The following is a 22,839-nucleotide window of genomic DNA, read 5'->3' as shown; positions in this document are numbered from 1 at the left end:
TGTGAAATTAAGTCTATCATTTGTAAAAAAAAGTCTTTGTTATATGTGGTTATGTTTGTATGAATTATAATTCATTAGTTGTTCCTTGTCTTCTTCAAATTGTTGGGCTTCAGTAATAAAAATAGACTTGGTCTAAAATCTACGTTTTTACTTACATTGGCTGTCTAAGTACAACAAATATGTTCTGCATTTCTATTATAATTGAAAGTATCTCGTTTGTTTTCTACAAATAAATGAAACGTGAAGGTTTGCGTTTATAATGGTCTACGCATAAATTTTTGGCTTACTTTGCATATTCACAAAATAAATTTAGACATTTGTATACTTTTTCTTACATGGGGTCCTCTATTTAGTGTTAAGAAAATGTATGCGTTAGGAATCTGATGTACCGTAGTTGTCGTGTTTATGTTTTTTTTTTGTAGATTAGACCGACGGTTTTCCCGTTTGAATGGTTTTATAATTACAATGTGTCTATGATAAAATATCTTAAGCACCAGCTTTAAAATTCTACAGAGTAAACAAAAGCAAAAGATGTGTTAACTCTTCCAAACCAGCTGCCGTCGATCTTTCGTTATACACGAAGAAAAGAACCATTGGCACATACCCGGTAATTGCTTAAGATATTATTAAAAAGGCCTTCCAGCTATAAGTATGTTGAAACCGCGGTTACAGCTTACATTTTGAAATAGAAAATGAAAGATATGAATATCGTTCAAAATTTTATCATTTTATTTATCTTATTTGTTGTACGGACTTCATCAAAATCGATCAAGTCAGAATTCGAATCTTCAGTTACCTGTTCAAAGTTTGATTTTGAGGAAAAAGTACTCGAAAAACTTGTGCGGCTGGAACATAAGATGCAAAGACTTGAGAAGAAGATGGACGTATGGGAAATGTCTATTTCTTCTACGTTGGATGAAATAGGAAATATTAAAAAAGAAACTGAGACGTTTGTTGAATCAGTACAAGGTGCACAGGTGCAAGAGCAAACGAGATTTAACAACTCTTTCCGAGAACTGGTTGAACGTTTTAACACCAAGGTAAACAATGAAACCTCATCTTATGGAGACCAAATAGACACTTTACTGGAATCTTTGTCATCGAAAATGCAAGTACTTAGTATAGCAGGACAGAAAAGGGAGAGCGTTCAAAAATTGATGCAGTTTACTATTCACCAGGAATGGAAAAGATTCAACCTATCATATGACCAACTTGTGGAAACATTTAAAGTTAACTTTAATAACACATTACAGGAGTTAATTCTAAAACAAGAAAGAGGTAGGTAATAGAAAGTTTTCCCAGTGCGAACTATTAAATGAAAAACAACAATTATCGAATTTGAACTTTAAACAATTTACATGGCTTGAACGTGTTTCTTTAAAAAAAATATAGACGCCTATTTTAAGAATCAACAATTGATGTTAACCTGTCCATCTAACAGTAATGCAACATTACATTTTTTAAGATAACAAGTGCTTCACTATCTTACTTATGATAAGGTCAATAATACCAATGTCATAATACCTATATTCGATTTTCCCCCTGAATAATTAGAAACATTTTATATATTTGCCAAAACTGCATGATACTCACATAACGCATTGCTTTCATGAATGTGAGCTTAACATTTTTTTAATGCGATGATTGTATAATAGATGTACAGTGAGTTTGTCTTATAAGTTTGAATAATAGGCAGATGGTGAAATATGTTTTTGTAACTCTATGAAACGGCATTGACTCTCTGCAGGCTGATATTTTGGTGAAATAAATAGGTGTGCATAAGTTATATCATAAATAAATGACAATGTTTGTTTTAGATGATTAAAGTCAAAATCTTATGTCTCAAACGAATACTTCTAATTGCCTTTTAATCAAGTGTAACATGAAAAAAAAATTTGAATAAGAAGATTTTTTTTCACAGGAAAATGATTAAATAATATTCTCTAACCCCCGATGCTATTTACAGAGTAAAAACTGAATATGTGTATATCAGGTTTTACAACAGGTTTTCATATTCTTATAAATGTTATAAGAAAGGCCCGGAATTGGTTCAGTTTATTGGCAATGTTTACTTTTTTAATATTAAAACAAATACTAGCTAGGCAATTTTCCAAATATCATGAGTATTTTGTAGACGAAACACGCGTCTGTCTGGCGTTTCCAACTTTAATTCTAGTGTCCATGATGAGTTTATTCTCACGTTAACTTTTTTCTCCTTAGCTATAATAAATCACGGAACTTTCATTATGAAATAAGCTAGGTGATCATTTAAATGTATTGCGATAACTCAAATTTGACTAAAATGGTGTTATTGTGCTATTATATTATTTTGTTCTTGTCATTTTTCTATTCTAAGACTTATGCTGATGTTCTTTGTTAATAGAGTGTCTGTATGTTATTGTGTTTTCTTTGTTGGCGTATTTGTTTTTATTTAGATAAAAATTAAGAACATAACAAACAGACATAATAGGTAAAAATGTAAAATATAGGGGTGCAGTTGTTAATGTTAATGTTACAAAACATAACAATATAGCTTATCAGAAGAAAAAAAACCCGAAAGACAAGAATACGAAATTTACCATAGCACAATGACTCAATGCAAGGATGTAAAAATATCCAGTCTCGTCAAATGAGTATTACTGAAAATAGACTAAACAACAAAAGTAACAATTTACAAAGACAAATTATTGAGGTGTTGTTGGTCATTTGGAATCTACAGAACATATTTCTTTACAATTTGGACATAAGAACGTAGTTTATCTTCTTGAAGAAAACAAATTAAATCGGAGTGATTTGAATGTCAATGTTAAAACAGGTACAAAATGTAAGACTTGATATTTTACATTAATACATTCATAATATCGTTTTGAGAAAATTACTAAGACGCATCAAAAGGCCTGTATAGTATGATAAATACAATGTGCAGGTGTACAGTAGATTTTGCATCACTGAAGCAGATAAATTACAATCAATAGCCACATTCAATCGACTAATACATGTTTTCAACAACAAGAAATAATTACACTCTTATTTTTTGCAGGTAATGCTGAAATGATGAGGAATCATAAGTCAGTTGCTTTCTCGGCTTACAGGACAAGTTCACAAGTTTCTGCAATCAAAGAGATAGTTAGATTTGATAAAGTCTGGACCAATGAGGGAAATGGATATGATCCATTGACTGGAATTTTCACAGCTCCACGTGCAGGTCTTTATCACATAACTGCTGTAGTTATGTCACCGTCTGCAAAAACTTTATACCTTAGACTTTATCTCAATAAAGTACCGACCGCTGGAAGTCATGTTTGCGGTGACGGCCATAAGACTGGTACATATGATGTTGTGTTTAGTCTGCAAATGGGAGACGAAATTTACATTGCAGAATCTGGTTATAATATCTATAGTGATACCGGAACGTACATCACATTTTCTGGACATAGTGTTGCTTAGCGCCACATCAGAAATGAAGTACTACTCTAGGTTTTTAGCCTCTATTATACTTTGGGAACGATTATTATCCAAATACTCATATGTATATTTTATCTATGTTTTAAGGATTATTTATATACAAATTTTATTTTATTTATTTACTCTTCCAAGCCAAAACCATTACTAGCTGTATGCGACTGTCATACAAGTGAGACGCTTAGATAGCTTTAAAACCAGGTTTAATCAACCATCTTCTACATGATTATATAAGAAAATGCACGTACAAAGTCATAAATATGGCAATTGTTATCCATTCATTCGATGTGCTTGAGAGTTTTAATTTTGCTATTTGATTATGGACTCTCCCTTTGAATTTTCTTCAGAGTTCAGTTTGTTTGTGTGTTGATTTTGTATACACATAAGGATAAATGGTATGATTAGCAATATGATAATTAGACACCAGAGATAGATGACGTGGATGTATGTTAATATGGGTCAAAGTACGGTCTTCTACAATGAGAATAACCCATACCATTTATTCCGTTTTTAAAGGCCCTCACTAAAAATATAATAATAAAACTAATGGAATAATTTGTAAAAGTACACTTCACGAAAACCAAGTAATCCTGACCGCGAAACAATGATAACCACTAAACTACATACTTCTGACTAGTAGATTTAAACAGGTGTGAGTGCTCAACCTTCCCTTAATCCGGGACAATGTTTTATCAGTATAACAAAAGAAAAAACTATAAAAAGCAGTTGCAGATAGTGGAACTCCAAAGGTCGATATAAAGTAAAAAAACAAAACAGGAAAGGACTTGTTTCAGAATAGGAAACTTGAACTAAAATCTAAAAAAAAATCAGTTGAAGGTGATTAAATTTATTACACAAACAACTGGAGTCACCTGCCCACACACCCAAAAAATTAGGGGTATTGAAGCAAAATTTGTGTCAAAAATCTGTTTATAAAATTGAACATCATGTTACAAAAACAGTGTTGTTTAAACAAACATGAGAGAACATGCTATCCCAAATTGGGCCGAGGAAGTCGTTAATAGAACAAAGCAAGAAAGGATTATTAAGTATTTACATACATAAATGCAGCTATGTTATTTGTTTGTTAATAAACTCATCATATATACCAGGATTTAAATTTTGGATTTACTTCAGACGCGGGTTTCGTCTATAAAAGACTCATCAGTGACGCTCGATTCCTAAATAGTAAAACAGGCCATTTAAGTACAAAGTTGAAGAGCATTGAAGACCAAAATTCCTAAAAGTGGTACCAAATGCAGCTAAGGTTATCTATTCTTTAGGTAGAAAAGGCTTAGTAATGCAAAAATTCAAAGTTATAAACAGTTTATTTATATATATGAACATATCAATGATAATTCATGTCAACACATAAGTGCTGACTCCTGGGCTGGTGATACCCTCCAGGAATAAAACTCCACCCGCAGTGGCATCGACCCAGTGGTTTTAAATAATATCATCATAGATACAAGAAGGATTTTATTTTTGTATTTACGCCAGACGAGCGTTTCGTCTACAAAAGACTCATCAGTGACGCTCGATTCCTAAAAAATAAATAATTTCGGATCTCAATGTTCTTCAACTTCGTACTTTATTTGGCTTTTTATAACCTTTTTGGACTCGAGCGTCACTGATGAGTCTTTTGTAGCTGAAACGGGCGTCTGGCGTATATATAAATTTAAGTCCTGGTATCTATGATGAGTTTTTTTTGTATAAAACTCATTAGTACGTTTAAACGATATTTTTTATGATATTGTCATATTATACAAATATGAAATAAAGGACTTTTAAAAGATTCAAATGAAGCATTTAATTGAAAACGATTTAAATTTCGTTGAAGATTCTATTATTGCATGGTACCTGTCTTAAATTGCAGAATAAACAACAAGCACAAGACAAGTCTCGCATAAAGGACACTAGAGAAAAGTTTCAGCTAATCACTTGCAATGATCCATAATGTACAAAACATTTTCACTATGCCAAATGAAGACAAATAAAAGGTGACGTTATACTAGTAATATATAACAATAAATGCAGCAGTTGAACTATTGACATCTTAACGCATAATATTGATTGGCAACAAGGATCGTTATATCGTATTCAAAAGTCATCACACTCTTGTTTAAATAATTATCATCAAACATCACCGTCCCCCCTCCCCCCCCAAAAAAAAAGAAAGAAAGATAATATATCTGCTTCGACCATTTACATACGTAACAGTATTAAAATTGAGAAAGGAAATGGTGAATGTGTCAAAGCGACAACCACCCGACCATAGAGCAAACAACAGCCGAAGTCCACCAATGGGTCTTCCATATAGCGAGAATTCCCGCACCCGTAGGTGTCCTTCAGCTGGCCCCTAAAAATTATGCATACTAGTACAGTGATGATGGATCTCATACCAAACTCCGAATTTTTCACACGAAACTAAAATTAAAAATCATACAAGACGAACAAAGGACAGAGGCTCCTGGCTTGGGAAAGGCGCAAAATTTCGGCGGGGTTAAACATGTTTATGAGATCTCAACCCTTCCCCTACACCTCTAGCCAATGTAGAAAAGTAAACGCATAACAATACGCACATTAAAATTCAGTTCAAGAGAAGTCCGAGTCCGATGTCAAAAGATGTAACAAAAGAAAATAAATAAAATGACAATAATACATAAATAACAGCAGACTACTAGCAGTTAACTGACATGCCAGATCCAGACCTCAATAAAACTGATTGAAAGATTATGATTTCATCATATGAATATCAGGCACAATCCCTCCCGTTAGGGGTTTAGTATCATACTATCTTAATTATATGAGAAGAACATAACCCGTGTCATGCCAACAACTGTTTTTTTAGAAATAAATGTGTTGAGTTCCGATGCAAAGACCCTATAAGTGAATATGATGTTTATTTCAAAAACATGTGCAACAACTGCAGATGTGCAATCATGGTATATAAAATAAAGAAATCAACACAGATTCAAACATGAAATATGTTATCAAAATGAAAAAGACGACAAAATCGTTATTCAGTTGAAACAAAACCATGAATGAAAAAATAAAAAAAAAAGAAATTGAAACATTTATAATTAATTATAATAAAATGACTATTACAACAAAATAAATAATATCTGTGCTAATGAACAAGAATATAAAACAAAACAAAAAATAAAATAATATGATACGTAACTAGTCAACGCTACGTTCAATACATGAGTGTAATGTTTCAAATGATATGCCTGGCATATGTGATGATTTTATCACATCAATCTGATTATATTACGATGATGCCAACAAATACCTTGAAAACAACAAATGTAATGCACTTAAAACAAGGAGTAAGCGTAACTGACAATATTTAAAGGAAATGATTTAATCTACTTTAAAAAAAGCCAGATATTGTAAACAGTTTTTCTTTTATACAGTGTTGCCTTATCATAATCAATGATATTTGAAACTATATTTTCCTATTCTGTATCAATCGTTTGATGTGTTTGGGCGTTTAATTTTGCTTTTTTATAAGTTTCTTTCTGTTCTGACTTGTCCTCGGAATTCTTTATTTTTGTTATTTACTTTTTTTGTTATTTAAGTCTAAGTGAGATATCATTAGAAATGATTAATATAAAAAATATCAAATCTGCAGCAATTAAAAAAATATTGCATATGCTGTGAACATTCAATTAAGTACACACAAAAGTACAGTAGTTAGAAATGATTAATATCAAAAATATCAAATCTGCAGCAATTAAAAAATTTTTGCATATGCTGTGAACATTCAATTAGGTACACACAAAAGTACAGTAGTCTGGCCCGAATCTGACATGCATTAAAGAAAAAGATATATGTGACCTGAAATTTGCAGACTTATTAGAAAACCCGTTGTTGGGTTGCCACCTCTGAATCGGTAGTTTTCCGGAATTTTTGCAGATTTTGGTAATAATTTTGAATATTATAATAGATAGAGATAAAATGGAAATAACAAAATTGTTCAGCAGTTTAAGATCTTCAAATAAGTAAAGAGATCAAAATTGTCAATTGACCCCTTTATGATAATATTTTCATATTTTGTTCACAATTTTTGTCATCTTTAACAAAAAACGTTTCCATTGAAATTACCTGGTCTAGTTCATTTTCTATTTGTAATGTCATTTCTATCGCGGAAATGTGGTAATTTTTTTTAACAATTTTAATTGAATCGAATGAAAAATTCAGAAAGATTGTCTTTTGAATAGCAATACATTTTATAAACAGATAATCAGGATATAATTATATACCCTCCGCATCCGACCCTTTTCCGAGTTACGTTAATGTTATTCAATAGAATATAAGATTTTCTTATTAGTTGATCATTTGATACAGTAAAAGGTAATTAAAAGGTATACATAAATTAAAAAAAATAATTAAGAACTGACACAAAGACGAATACAAATACATGTAGGTCACAGTATGATTTCCTATTCAGCGTTTATCGTCCTGAACATGCATGAACTATTTGCCACTGGACGTTAAGCAAGCAACCAAAAATCAACCAACCTATTCAGTGTGACTCAATCAGATTTGCAAAATCTAACACACGAATATGTTAAATCTGGCTTTTTCTTTATAAATGTTTATATTAAAATTCATCTCACATATCTGATAATGTTTCTTTATTGTAGCGACAAATTAACAAAACTTCACGCGTTATTTTTTTCTTAAACTAAATGCGGGCAATGACGATTTCTTTTACATGTATCGTCGATTGAACCTTAAAATATAAATTTCCAAATCGGCAACAAAAAACTACCAGACGAATAAAATTTTGAAGTAAATTATAGATTGCATTTTTATCAAGGAAAATAATGACCTCACACAGGTCATTATTGTATGCCTTTAAGCATATTTCATTGAAACATGGTATCGTCCGGGTTGATTCTGAAAAAGAATGACCTGTCGTTCTGAAAGAAAATAACTCCATATAGGTATATAAGATTTGTAAACCTCTCGTTTGTATTTCACTTGCATATTGAGTTTTTTTAGGAAATTGTTCATACTAACCTTTAAGATGTGTCTTTAGTGCTTTAGTGTTCTGAAAAAGTAAGAGAAAATTATTGTGTGTGGCAAAACACGTCGCTTTTTTAAACATACCAATATGCAAAAATTGTGTAAGACAGAAAGTTTTTCACAACATACACAACATGAATTCCTGTCTATACAGAAAACAAATCACCACTTCGTTGAAGTTTTCTTAGGGTACGTGATATACAACGAAATATTATAAGCAAGACATAGAAATTCAGACAAAACAGATTAATGGGTATGAGCTAAAACGGATGAAAGTTTCGTTTTATACGACTTATAAAAATGCGGGAAACAACACTTAGTTTACAACAATTGATTGTCAATATGAAATGCAAAAATATCACATTTTTGCTTAAGGGTCTGTTAAAGCACGGCTCCGGTGCGGTATGTTCTCGCTGTATTGAAGACCCATTGGTGAACTTTGATTGATTTCTGCTCTTTGGTCGGGTTGTTGTTCCTTTGACACGTCCCCAATTTCAATTCTCAATTTTACATATGCTATATGCAATTCTCGTTCCTAGTGATATACGGGTTGATACATGTCTGACTTTTTAAAGCGCTTTAACGAAACGGTAGGATTTTCTAAGACGAATTAAATGCTTTTTAAAGATATACATTTAGATTTAGTCGATTCAACGTCCTTTATCAAATTAACAAAGGTTAGTACTTGAAACTCCTTTAGGTGCAACTACCCATTTTAATTTATGTGGTATTTACTTTTATATTTGAATAATAGTATACGCTTGTCCTTTTTGGAAAAAAACATAGTTTTTAGAGATAATAACTTACAATCATTGTATCGTGTACAAATGACTCTCCCTTTGTTTTCAGAACATAAGGACAGACCGGGAACCATCGACAATGTTCCTCCCATGGGTTTGTTGCAAGTACCTCTTGCCGAAGACTACCGTCACAATAAAAGCATACAATTTCCTTTCTTTGACCTATAAGAAAATAAAATTCAAAATGATATGTATATAAAGAAGTACAATATTATGTGGATTTACAATTCTTAAATGTGTTTTTTGATTACAAGGGTTTGACTAATATCACTCATACGAGTCACAAGATTAAAAGTTAATATATTGTGTTTTCTACCATGGAAGACAACTGTCAGTTAAACAGATTTAGGATGTTCCTGATTTGACAAGATTTTACCTGGTATGGTTAAGGATGAACTTAAGTTGAATAAAGAAAATCTAGAATTTAAATTTGATACTATAAGTCGAAAGAGCATAAGTTGAGGAACAATAAGAGCTTTAAATATTGATAGGTTATGAGGGTTCTTTAGGAGATATTAGATTTCTTTTTTAAATCGAAATAAAAGAAATCTAAAATCAGTTTAAAGTTTGGTAAATGAATTTTTATGAGTCAATGAAGTCTTATAAAAAAATATGTGTTATGGTGTAAAATATTTCACCCTTGACTGATTAAGAAAAACCAAACAGTCAAAACATCTGACACACATTCTTTAACCTTACCTTATACGTATATCATTGAATATGTTCTGTGAGTTATCATGCAAAACAACTTAATTCAAGAAAAACATTAAACATGTTTACCTGCAAAGTAAAACCCTGCTTCAGCCAAAGTTTCAATATTTTGATCCAACTCGTACAATGCAAAAGTTCTTTTGCGTACTTCTACATCTGTTAACTGTGGATGTATTGGGCCATTGTGCTCCTCTAATCTTTGCTTTATGGAATTTATAAGTCTTTTCCCGAAGAGCCTTGGATAGCCATACATATCGTTGGGCCTAAATGGGAACACAGTGGAAAGTATATGGTTTCCACGGCAACATACTTTGCATGGACACTCATCGCTTGGTGCTAGCATAATTGAAGCTAAGGACGGATACAACAAAAGTTCGTATGTGAATTTTTCACATTGCATTTGTTGAGAAAAAGGACCCCGATGGCTTACAATAGGATTTGCCTTCTTCTCTCGTAAAATTTGACTTATTCTACAACCCCCTGAATGGCTATCTGATAATGAAATAATGTCTTCAGTTTTCATATCCACTTTAGCTTTACAATCATCGCATTCAACGATGAGATCATGTCCACTATAGCTAAATCCCTTTCCTGCCATGATAATTGGAAGATGGGGTCCTTTCCAATTCGCATATGAGGCCAGTTTTGTAGTCGCGTTAAACGTTTTCAGAGTACTCAAAGCCATATTTTGACCAACTTCTGTTCGCAAAACTATATTACTGTTTTTGTATTGCCAAATATGTCAATTCGAATTTTAAAAAATGACAAAAAATTATATTAAAATTCGAATAGACTAATCTCGTATTTGGTCATCAAGCATCCCTATGTCGTTGCATGCATGAAATGATGTTTTGAAAAATAAATATCTGTGTTTTCCTGTGGCGTTAACTTTCTTATGTTGTTCTTTGCACATCAAAATCAGTTTAGACGACTTGATAATCCAATAATTTTCATGCTGTTGAGCCAATACTCCCATTTTATTTGTTATAATCATGTGAATTGATTTGTTTAACTTCTATTAAATATTGTATACAAGTTAGTAATATTTATCTTTTTTATAAATATGTGTTCTATATCACTTGGTGACGATCATGGGATTTCGAATTTCGAAACAGGGGCTACACGAAGCTTCCGAATTTTAAAGTACAATGCATATTTCCATCTTGGTATCGAACTGGTCTAAACTGTATAGAATGCATGATCATTTAAAATAGTAATATCTACAAAATATAATGATGAAATTATTTTAATTCAATTTTATAACGTCCACAATGAAATATATATGATACAACAATACTTGTAAGTATCAAGAAGTAAGAAAATATAAATAAGAAAAAAATATAACTCTTTCTTTTGCGTTATCGAATCCAACAAGTAATTCCGGCTTACCTAGTACCATGAGCTGTTTCAATCTAGTTTATTGTACCCGGTCTCAGGTCTCCCGATTCACTTCACTTGGTTTTGATAGTTTGGAACCCTGATTTGTCCTCTTAATCAATTAATTATAAACTTATGGTAAACTACTGTTGTCCTTTTTATGGTGCGTTTTTGTATTCATGTAGAGCAAGATCTGCATTAAAGTTTTCGATAGCATTAATACATTTTCTTGTAGGGTTCGTGTTGCTAAGTTTTGTTTTCTATGTTGACCTGTGATTCGAAGACTTTTTGGTGTCTTTTGATCGTTTTAAGTTTCGCATCAGAACAGTTTGTCTTTTACCAAAAAAATAATTATCCCTTTTGTATGTTCATTTATATTGGACAGACAAAAAAGGGATACCCTAATTGTGTACCTGAATCTTTATTTCGAAAACCTGAACTGCTCAAATATAGCACAACGTATCAGTACAGACAGTCCGTCGAGTTTTATAAATATTGGTAGATTTAATATACCTATATCAACTTTCACATTTAGATTCCGTTGGTTTTTATTAATACTGGTAGATTCAATAGATATAGGAAGATGTGGTGTGAGTGCCAATGAGACAACTCTCCATCCAAATAACAATTTAAAAATCAATGTTCCTTTATCAAATTTCACATTTCTATTCTCAAGTTATTTAAGTTAAACATTTTGTTCATTATTAATAATGTTATACCTGGATAAACAAACAAAATTCGATTGACTCGATTTTATTTATATTCATCTAAAAATAAGACAATAATTTCTTATTCTAATTATAAATATATATCTGTCGAAATATTTGTTTATGTTAGTTTTGCATAACATTTTGTAGACTGAAGATATAAGAGGTTGGCTTTGCCATTAATTGGAAATCGAATTTAATAACTTTAGCATGCATTAACAAATAACAGTATTTTAACATTATTTAGGCAATGCTGCATTAAACGTATATCAAAAGTATGTCTTGTAGGACAATTAACAATGAAATTAATATATCAAATATATTAAGTACGAAAACTTTACGAAACTACCCGTGTCATTTTATGTTTGGATAACTAACCAAATATTTAAAAGTTTATATTATATAAAAATAAAAAGATATGGTATGATCGCAAATTAAAAAACTCTCCACAAAAGACCAAAATGAAATAGCACATGATTGTGCATTCAACAATGAGTAAAACCATACTGCAAAGTCACCTATCAAAGTTTCAGATATTACAAAGGCAACAAATACAAACGAGAAAACTGACGGCTTCATTTATTTACAAAATTATGAATAAAAAAATGAAATACAGTAACAAACGACAACCGCTGAATAAAAGGCTACTGCCTTGGGACAAGCACATACATAATGTGTCGGAGTTAAACTAGAAGCGCTTAACCATTCAATTGAACTTTGACAGCTGTGTAACGACACAACAAAAGAACAATATATGAAGGTCCAGAATATGGCGAGGTTAGAATATTTTGTAAATCTTCCCCATACCTGGTACAGTTCCAAATGACAAAACGAGGTTCCGCGCATTCAAACTTAAGAGGTTTTTTTTTAAATTTCCCCAAAGCTGATTACAAGATTCATTTAAGTGCAATAATTCCAGCTAATTTAAAAGATAGCGTTTCTTTTTATGTAGTAGATCAGCATTTGGTATTTCTAGATTTACTTGACCGGAATACTAGCATATTTACCGATAACTTTTCAATCATTAAGAAGAAAAATAAAAGTATACAAGAAGATCTGTTTTCCGAATTTCCTCCTACTAAAACAACAATATATTTCTCTATCAGAATAGTGTATTGTGTTTTTCAAAAAAGTCAAATAAATAATTCAAAAATAATAACTTGCACATATGCACTATACATGTATACATAAAAGTAATACAAATCTTTTCATGTCATTCCATATCTGTAAAGACTGTCACAATAAGAATGATCTATTTCTATTTTGAATTCTATTCAAATTGAAATTAAAATGAAAATTCCTATTTCTAATAATAGATATTTTCAAGGATAGTTATATACGATATATATATTTGTTTTGATCAAATTGATATTTTGAACACATTTTTTATAACTTTAGAAAAGGAGATGAGGTATAATTGCCAATGAGACAACTGTCTACAAGAGACCAGCATAACACAGAAATTAACAGCTATAGGTCACCAAAAGGCCTTTAACAATGAGCAAAGCCCATACTGCATAGTCAGCTATAAAATTGCCCGAAATGACAATGTAAAACAATACAAACGAGTAAACTAACGGCCTTATTTATGTACACAAAATGAACGAAAAACAAATATGTAACTATCGACAACTACTGAATTACAGGCTCTTGAATTGGGACAGGACATCTGTTTTGTTAAGCACATTGGTATTTCAAAACATTTACAATCAAGACACAAGCTTCAGTTAGAAATACTAAATAAGTTTTGCTCAGTCCCATACTACTTTCGTCAAGGGCTATGTTTAAGACCATAGCTTATAGTCCACTAAATATATAAAATATTTTCAATGATCAGCTCTAACAAAACTATTATTTTCGTTGTATCCAATTCTATTTACGAAACTGGTTTGCATAATATGCATAACACAAGTGATTTGACCGTTATAAAATATATTTAAATAGAATGTTTAGTAAAATTCAACTTTTACGTTTCAAATTTACAATTAACATATTAATAAGTCGAGTATAAAGTGATCAAATAATTATGTGTTGGGTTTGAATATGCAATTTTGAAGACCTATACACATCATGATTGATACACCAACCGCAATTCAAAATGAAAGACCTTTATAGTGAATGAAATACAAATGTACTCTGTTTTTGAAAAATAAAATAATAATAGTTTCTTGGAATAAACCATGTATACTGTCCAGTGTGTGTCATTGTTCAAAAATAGTTGTTACGACATAACAATTTGGAAGTTAAACATAACCCATAGAGAGAAATATATATATATAACTTTAAAAAAAGAATTAAGGAATAAAAAAAATAAACCCTGATAGAACAACGATTAAATAAACAGATATTATGTAAACAAAATTTCTCTGTGCATAGTTATCTATATATATAGATTTATACAAAATACCCAAGTGTATTATTATATTAACATTGAGAAAAAAACTTCCTCATTTATTTAACTATAATAAACAACTATTTGGGAAAATATAATTTGTTGAAGTTGTTATCGATAATTAATTAGTTACAGATGAGGTGTTGTTTCTTCATTTTCATTAAACTTGAAATCCCAACTTATTTAATGAGATAAAAGAATAAGATAGAGTATACTTATACTTCAGCAAACACTCCAATGATCAAAGCTTTAACACATTTCATGATAATATAATTTGTTTCTCGGAATAACCAAGGTGTTGTGTCATGGTTTAAAGTTGGACATGAATGCTTTCAAAACATAAGTCGTACTAATCATATTATTCTATAAAATGATATTAAAGATAGCTTATCAGACAAGATGCACACAAATGTAAATAACATTTTTAAACTAAACTTTCCTGTCAAATTTATAAATAATTATATACTAGGATAAATTATTTGATATAAATTTAGAACACCGAATCCTTTTTTTATTTACGTATAATACATAAAACAATAGGAGAAGGATATTCGAAAGGTTGTGTTGTAAACAAGTTTCTCTAACTCTATGGGAATTTATCCTTTTCCGAACCCATTGTATAAAAGAATTTAATCAACGTGTGGTTGCTGGTGATCTCAAAAGATCATTGGATGATTTTAAGGGTCATGACCTTTTTAGCTAACTGAATGAATCAAAATATGATAAAAAGTGTTAATGAAATTGACAACTACGTGCAATGTGAAAGGTACTCGAAGGGGATTTTCGGTTAACAAAAAAAGAAAATATCTTTTTAATCATTAGAGAAACAGATTCTTACATAGTTACTCGTGGATTATCGGATTTATCCAATCTCGATAGTTAAATTATAAATTTTAAAGTCCTCGCCGAGTCGGCTCGGTCTTTAAAATTGATAATTTAACTATCTCGATTGGATAAATCCGATAATCCACTGGTATCAATGTAAGAATCTATATTTCTTACAACTATTATAACTCACTGTTGTGTATCAAATTTACAAAATTGTTATATGTTATAGATTATCATTTCCTTTGTATTTGATATTGACCTATATGCAATATTTTTTAAGCTCAACTATAACAACGTGACAATATCAAATGTTATTGTCAAACCTAGCAAAGATACATTGTAACTCAACCTAGACTTCAAAATCATTGTTTCTATGTTTTCATTTAGTTGCGGGTATTCACGTCATTATTTTCAAAAAAATGCGTTATTCCAGGAAAGCAAAAGAAATCAAAATATATACTTCAGATGATTTGATGACTAAAACCTGTTCCCATACATTAAAATCTAATAATTAAGTAAATTATCAAAACTTACTTACTTCAGTCTTCAAAAGAAATCACAGTCCAATATATGATAGAATGTCAGTATAAAATATATTCTATTTCGAACTGAGTAATGTGACTATATAGTATGTAAGAATCAAACATGAAATTTGATTGGACAGTGAATATCTAAGTTTGTTTATTTAAATACACTTATTTTGTATCATGTGTATGGTGAAAAATGCGTATTAATAGGTTTTCTTTTAAAAAAATGTCACAAAAAAGAAGGAAGATGATTCTATACCTAGTTTGTGACGCATATATAGCTTGTGACATAAATAGAATAGGGATTGTTTTAGTGGCATTGTGAAATAAATGAAATTTGCGATATATATAAGGACAAACTACAAACTTTATTAAAAACAAAATAAATACGATAAAAAAAGTTTCAACTACAAACAAATACAATATTTAGTTTGTCTAGGATCTAGAACACATATATGACTTTTGACATGAATAGAATAAGGAACGTTAAAACTTTATAGTTGAAATGTGAAAATGTTTTTGCAAATAACAATTACGATGAATACGTACAAATCTATAAACTTTGATATAAACAAATTCAATATCTCAAGTGTAAGCTGTACCCATACGCTTGTGTATGCTAGTGATTATAACTGATATTAAGATGTGAAAATATATTTATAGACTGCGTCAAAATTTTCTTCAAGTATGTTTCGAGGTTCGAAAGTTGATAGCAATCGCGGTTGGTAATTAAAAAAAAGAAAGATTGACATTAATGTTGGATTAAATATTTGTAGCATTTTTTTTTTAACCAAAACACACTAAACGTAAAAAAAACCATACATGTCCAGCTAGTATGATTTGTTTCTTGGTACCAACCAGAAGTGTTAGTGTTGTTTAAAAAATAAACACGACTTCACAAAAATTTGTTATAAAAACGTTATCCATGAAAATAGTAAAATTTCAAAATATATAAGATAATTTATTTAACTACATGTAACAAACGAAAACAAAGGCTAACAAATATCTAAATAACACTTTCTTTTTGCACATTTTTATGCATGAAAAAGATACTTCACTGAATTATTTTATTTACATGTACATTTAAAACTTCTTGTTTTATCAAGTATAAACAAATATTAATTTGGGAAATAGTCTTTTGATTAAGGTTATTTAAACTTACAATATTGTATCAAATTAACATAATCTGTAAATATAATATTGTTCATCATTATAGTCATAACATTTATATTGACAAATAAAAATGTACATCTTTGGATTAAGACAACAGTGACAGCAAAAGTCAGTTCGTTTGTTTACGCCGACACAGATACATCAAAACAAGACTTTAAAAACATAGTTTCTACATTTCGTTTAATTGTGACTATACAAAATATTATTATTCTGTTCAATTTTTATAAATTACTTAATTCAGTTAATACACAATGGTACAGACTATAGACATAAATTGATGAATAAGCTGTTTATATGCAGTCACTAAACATTGTTCATCTTACTTAATTTTTTTTAAATCAGTAAACGAACTGTCTTTCTTCAGACGTTGAAAGAAAACACAATCCAATATGTTGCGGTTGACAATGTTTTCTCGGGGTACCAATCTGCTCTATCACCCTCTCAGCTATGTGTTATTTATATAATGTTAATTAGTTAGTGTATTTCAAATCGAACTGAGAGTTTGGACTATTAATACGCATAATAATTTTGATTAGACGATAAACTTAAACTCTAGGTCATACAGCTATATTTAAATGTCTATTTATGTAAACTAATTATTGTCTAAGTGGACATAAGCAACAAATGGGATATAATGCAATTCTCATGAGCTTAGTATGAGATCAAGGAAAAATAAATGAATGAGTGATAACAATGGAAACGGGAGCAACAAAAGAGAAAAATTTAAACGCAGTGCAAAAATATATAACCAGAACTACAAATTGAAGGTCAAATATAACAATAAGACATTAGAACTTATAAGTCGAGTATAAACTGACAACGCCATAGCTAACAAACATGTAAGAAAACAGATATAAAAAATTTAAAGACTAACACGGACCGGAACAAAAATGGAGATGACCCCATATACATGTGGAAGGTAATGCAGGTTGTGCTTTACATTTGAAACCCGTGAAAGAAAGTAGATTATAAATCAATTGTGTTATATTGATATATCTTTTTTCGTTTATACTAAAACGTTCAATCGAAAAGGAGTAGGTCCTGTAAAGGCCGATTTTTGCCTCAAATTTCAGGTTCATCTAACGAAAGGTTTTGGACACTTTTTTTAAAGACTTAAGTGTCTTTTTCAATTGATTCCATTATTTTATGTGACGGACTTTTACTGGTTTTGTCATAAAAAACGCTCTGATTAAAGCTTTAATATGAAAAATCTATCAAATATGCAAAAAAAACGTCAATTTTCAGATGTTTTTGGTCAAAAATGAAAGTGGCCGCATCCGTGTTCATTCTAAACCTTTATATATGTTTGTAATATCATCAAATACAACTAACATTGCAATATTATGAATGAACACGAATGCGGCCATTTTTATTTTAGACGAAAACCGTCTTAAAATTAACCAAAATTCTAAAATTTTGAAGATTTCAGTAATTAAGGATGATGCTAGAACGCAATATTTGTGCATTGTATTGTCAAAAACAGCTCATATATGTGTAGCAGAAGCATTTTACTTCCCGAAATATAGCTCAAAGATCACATTTTCACAATTTTCTAAAACTGCTTTATTTTGGGGTTAAAAAGGAGTCTTACTGAACCTACTCCTTTTGTCTTCACATGAACTTTTTGGCATGATGCAAATCGAAAAGCAAAACAATGACCCTAAGAAGAAATTGTGTATGCAGGTCAGAATACTGCATTTTTAGACTGTTGTCAATATCACTTCACGTTACCGGAGTTGCTATTACAGGTTTGCAAACCACTTCATAATTTCCCAAACAAGAATATAGCGAAAATAGATAAGACCTTTTAAATGCCTATCAATATTTCTGGGGAAAATGAAAACATACATCTGTCAATTAGTTACTTATTAATAAATTATATGCAGAATGTATAAAAGAAAGTGGAAGTTCCTAAATTCGGTCAATCACTTTTACACAAGGATCATTTCCATTCTTCAAAGTTTTACTTAACTTCATACATTACAGCTTCTTGTTCATGTTTTTTTTGCGGTGGATTAAACATATTGTCTTATTTTTAAACTTGCTATTAAATTGTAAAAGCATAATGATGACACAAACTTTAGTCTTGTAGTTTTTTGACAATTTTTAGAAATCAATCAATGAACTCCAAACGGTGTAAGACTCGGTGTGTCAATTAAGTAAATGTTTACGGCAATGCATATGTCATCATCTGGCACTACAGCAAATAGAAAATATTCCACAATGGAACTAATTATAGACCAGACAACTTTTCTGGTGCCTTTAACTTTTTTACAACGAAAACCTCAATCTTTATTTGCTTCACAGACTGACAACAATTCTCAGTAGATAAATAAAATGTAAGAAATCGTGTTCTTACAATATTTGGTAATAGAGTTATTAGGAAGTAGTGCAGTTTCAGTACTCTCATGTCCATTGCACATATTTAATTGATTCGTCCATTTCTGATAATTTAGCTGTACTTTTTTTTTTCTTATCCCCATGTTTCAAATTGTAGTTTTGTTATATGAAGCCCAGATACTGCTCTATACCTACTATAGAGTCAAAAATAGAATAATACAAAAAGAAAACCAAAAATATACACATGGAAAAAGTATTGCAACACCTTATTGAAATTGAAATTAAAAAAACACTCTTTATTATTTTGTGATATAATTTGTTAAAATAAAACTAGTTAAACATTATTTAAATATCACCTGAGTTTAATCAATAAATATCGACTCGATAAGTTTTTATCTGCACATGCAGCTACTGTACCCGTAAACAGCATTATCATCATGAGAGAATCAGGAATGTCGCTGTAAAAATCGTTGCTTACGAACAGACACACATACATGTATGTCCGTATTTAATGTAGTGAAGAACTCGCTAAAATCAGCATTGTAGAGGAAGATCGATTGTTCTAATTGAATTCGGTTCATCTTCCTTGGCCCGATCGTAGCCCTGATTTGACCCATATTGAGCATATATGGGACACTATTGGGCGTAAAGTGCGCGAAAAGACACCCCAGTTTAAACACATCATGAAAAAAACAATGCCCTTCATCAGATATGGTTGCTGCTACTTTAGCAACAATCTAGTCGATTTATGTCAGGAATCAGAAGACAATAAGGATGTACAGTTCTGAGGAGCCCACAATTTCTAGAATTAAACTTTTTTCTTAACCTGATTTTTGGGTTTATAAGACTGTAACAAAATAATTGGTAAAGAAAAATCATATGGTGGTGCACTTCTTTTTTTTGCTACGGTCCTTTTAAAATGCCCAATTTGATAATTTTCCCATTTTTCATCGATTTTTACATATTTTTGGGCTATTATTGTGAAAAAATAACAGTTCTACAATTAAACTTTTTTTCATACTTGCTATAAAGATGAAATTGACCAATCTGAATAAATTTTACTTACAAAAAATATAGGTTGGTGTTAATATAAGAAAGTTTTATCATATTTTGACGCTTTTTTGTGTAAATTAATCGAGCTGTCAATTTTGTAATTTTTGTGATTTTTGTCAGTTTTAAGAACAAAATGCATATCATATCAACTTTTTTGTTATAAATGATTGAAAAAAGACATATCTAAGAAATCTGAAAAGACCAAAATGATATGGGATGTACATGATTCTTGTAAAATCATTTGTTGTATCCCTCACCCATTTTCTCGAAATTTTTGCTAAAAATACTGACTTGATTGGTTGTAGAATTTGAAAACTTGATTAATCAAAATTTATTCATTGTAAATACACAATTTTTTCGCAGACTTATGTTTGATTATAATATTTTAGAAATTCATTGATATTTTCCACATATTTTGGAAATAATTCAAGGACGAGATTTCAACGAGACTGCACGAGACTGAAAAGTCAGAAGAATACATCCGTTTGAATGGAGGCTGAGCATAAAGTACGAATTCTTTGGCGTATAACGATCAACCATGATGTGAACCATCATCTTAAAATTAGTTTTGAAATTTGTGATATTGTAAAGTTCAACTACAGTTAAAGTTGTAAAATGCATTTTTTAGTACTAAAAAACACTTCATTTTGTTATTAAAATTGTGGGTAGATAAATCATTTTTTTGGCAAACATGTTTTGTTCGTTTAAACTGGCACTAGCTGTCAAATTCATAGTCACTGATTTGACTCAAATTCTCATATTTGATTTATAACAATGTAAAACATTTATCCATACTATCAAAAGTCTAAAATAATCAGTTTACAGAGCATGGGGTAAATAAATTATATGTTCGTTTCGTGTGTAATTTAGTCCAGACTAATTAACTATCGATTTGACCTCAGATGACCATATAAGAGATGTAAACATAAGTGAAGATATGAATAGATTAAACCCCAACACGTGCAATTGGATTTTGATAGGTCTGTTTGATTTTATTTTATAGATTAAAAAGAGATGTTTTTCATTGCTTTTAACCGTATAAGAAAAATTTTAAGTGCATCGGATTAGTAATCAAATGATTTACCGTAGTTTCACTTTCATTGTTGATATTCATTTTCTTTAAGTAACCTGTACCCGTACAATGCATGCGTTGTAAATCTCTAACTAGGGGTTGAATTGAAGTTCGCATGAATACGGATTATAAGAGGTCGACTCATTCACTTGCAAGTGAAAACCTAATAATCAATGTTTCTTAGCGTAATTTGACAAAATTGAACCTTTTCGGCTGCAAAAAACGAATTGTTATTTCACTATTTCACTTTCATTTTTTATTGAACAAACGAAAATCAAACTTTAGATTTTTTATATATCTCGTAGCTTGTGCCCGTTCAAATACCAATGTTATCATAAACTATGTTTCAATATTATTTTACAAATATTTTATCATATTCCTTCGAAAATAAGAGGCTGATTTTTCAAGTTTTAAAAAATCAAGGTGTTGCAATACTTTTTTTCTATTTGTATATATGTCGAGGAAAAAAACAAGAAGTCACATGACCAATTTTGTTTCTCAATTCTATTGTATAACAAAACTGAATTTTAACCTCTCACTTGTATGACAATTCTTCATAGTTCCATCATATTGACAAATATTTTCGTTTTTCGTTTATTGTTTTGTACATGAATGAGGCTGCTAGTTTTTCTCATTTCAATTATTGAGACTTTTTATTTCTGGATCTTTTTATAGCTTGCTAAGCGATATGTGTGAAGGTCATTGTTGAAGGTTTTGCATATACCTATTGTTGTTAAATGGGTTGTCATTTGGTCTCTGATGGAATGATTGATTATTTGCAAACATGCCACATCTTCTTATTTCTATAGTAGCAAGCCAAACAGTCATAATTTGCTTTCCTGACACTACTTTGGTCACACCACACACATATATGTTCATAGCAAACACATCTGACTAAAATAAAATCCTACAAATAACCGTGACAAAGACGGTGCGGGTTGTCCTTATCGAATATCGTGCATTCGGGGACTTAGATTTAAAAATAAAATTAAGGGTACCAATTTTCTTGCACCAGATGCGCATTTCGACAATACATGTCTCTTCAGTGATGCTCGTGGCCAAAATATTTGAAACCCAAAGCTTATATAAAAGATGAAGAGCTATAATCCAAAAGGCCCAAAAAGTGTAGCCAAATCCGTGAAAGGAATCAGAGATTTGCATGAGGGAGATACATTCCTTAATTTATGATAATTTCTAATATTTTGTAATAGCAAATTTAAATAACACAAAAATCCGTATTTTCATGCCAGTACCTAAATACTGGCTACTGGGCTGGTGATACCCTCGGGGACTAATAGTCAACCAGCAGAGGCATTGACCCAGTAGTAGTAATAGAATTAAAGGTACCAATTTTCTTTCA

The 22,839-nt window shown here is 30.5% G+C and overlaps 2 protein-coding genes across 2 annotated transcripts; one reads left to right on the top strand and one right to left on the bottom strand.

Annotated features, from left to right (window-relative positions):
- The first annotated feature begins 755 nt into the window (after nt 1–755).
- Nucleotides 756–3,496, top strand: LOC134686159 (uncharacterized). Its single transcript, XM_063545832.1, has 2 exons — nt 756–1,278; nt 3,041–3,496. The coding sequence occupies exons 1-2, from the start codon at nt 858–860 to the stop codon at nt 3,445–3,447; spliced, it is 828 nt and encodes a 275-aa protein (XP_063401902.1). The 5' UTR covers nt 756–857; the 3' UTR covers nt 3,448–3,496.
- Nucleotides 3,497–8,488: 4,992 nt separating this feature from the next.
- On the bottom strand, nt 8,489–15,916 carry LOC134687804 (uncharacterized). Its single transcript, XM_063548260.1, has 4 exons — nt 15,853–15,916; nt 10,080–11,230; nt 9,307–9,461; nt 8,489–8,524 (listed from the first exon to the last, which is right to left on the bottom strand). Exons 2-4 carry the CDS (start codon nt 10,693–10,695, stop codon nt 8,489–8,491), a joined length of 807 nt encoding a protein of 268 aa, XP_063404330.1. The 5' UTR covers nt 10,696–11,230; nt 15,853–15,916.
- Nucleotides 15,917–22,839: the final 6,923 nt, after the last annotated feature.

The sequence above is a fragment of the Mytilus trossulus genome, chromosome 10 (assembly GCF_036588685.1).
Source record: "Mytilus trossulus isolate FHL-02 chromosome 10, PNRI_Mtr1.1.1.hap1, whole genome shotgun sequence".
NCBI classification, from domain to species: Eukaryota; Metazoa; Mollusca; class Bivalvia; order Mytilida; family Mytilidae; genus Mytilus; species Mytilus trossulus.
Note: the sequence above shows the minus strand (reverse complement) of the source record. Positions and strands in the feature narration are given on the sequence as shown.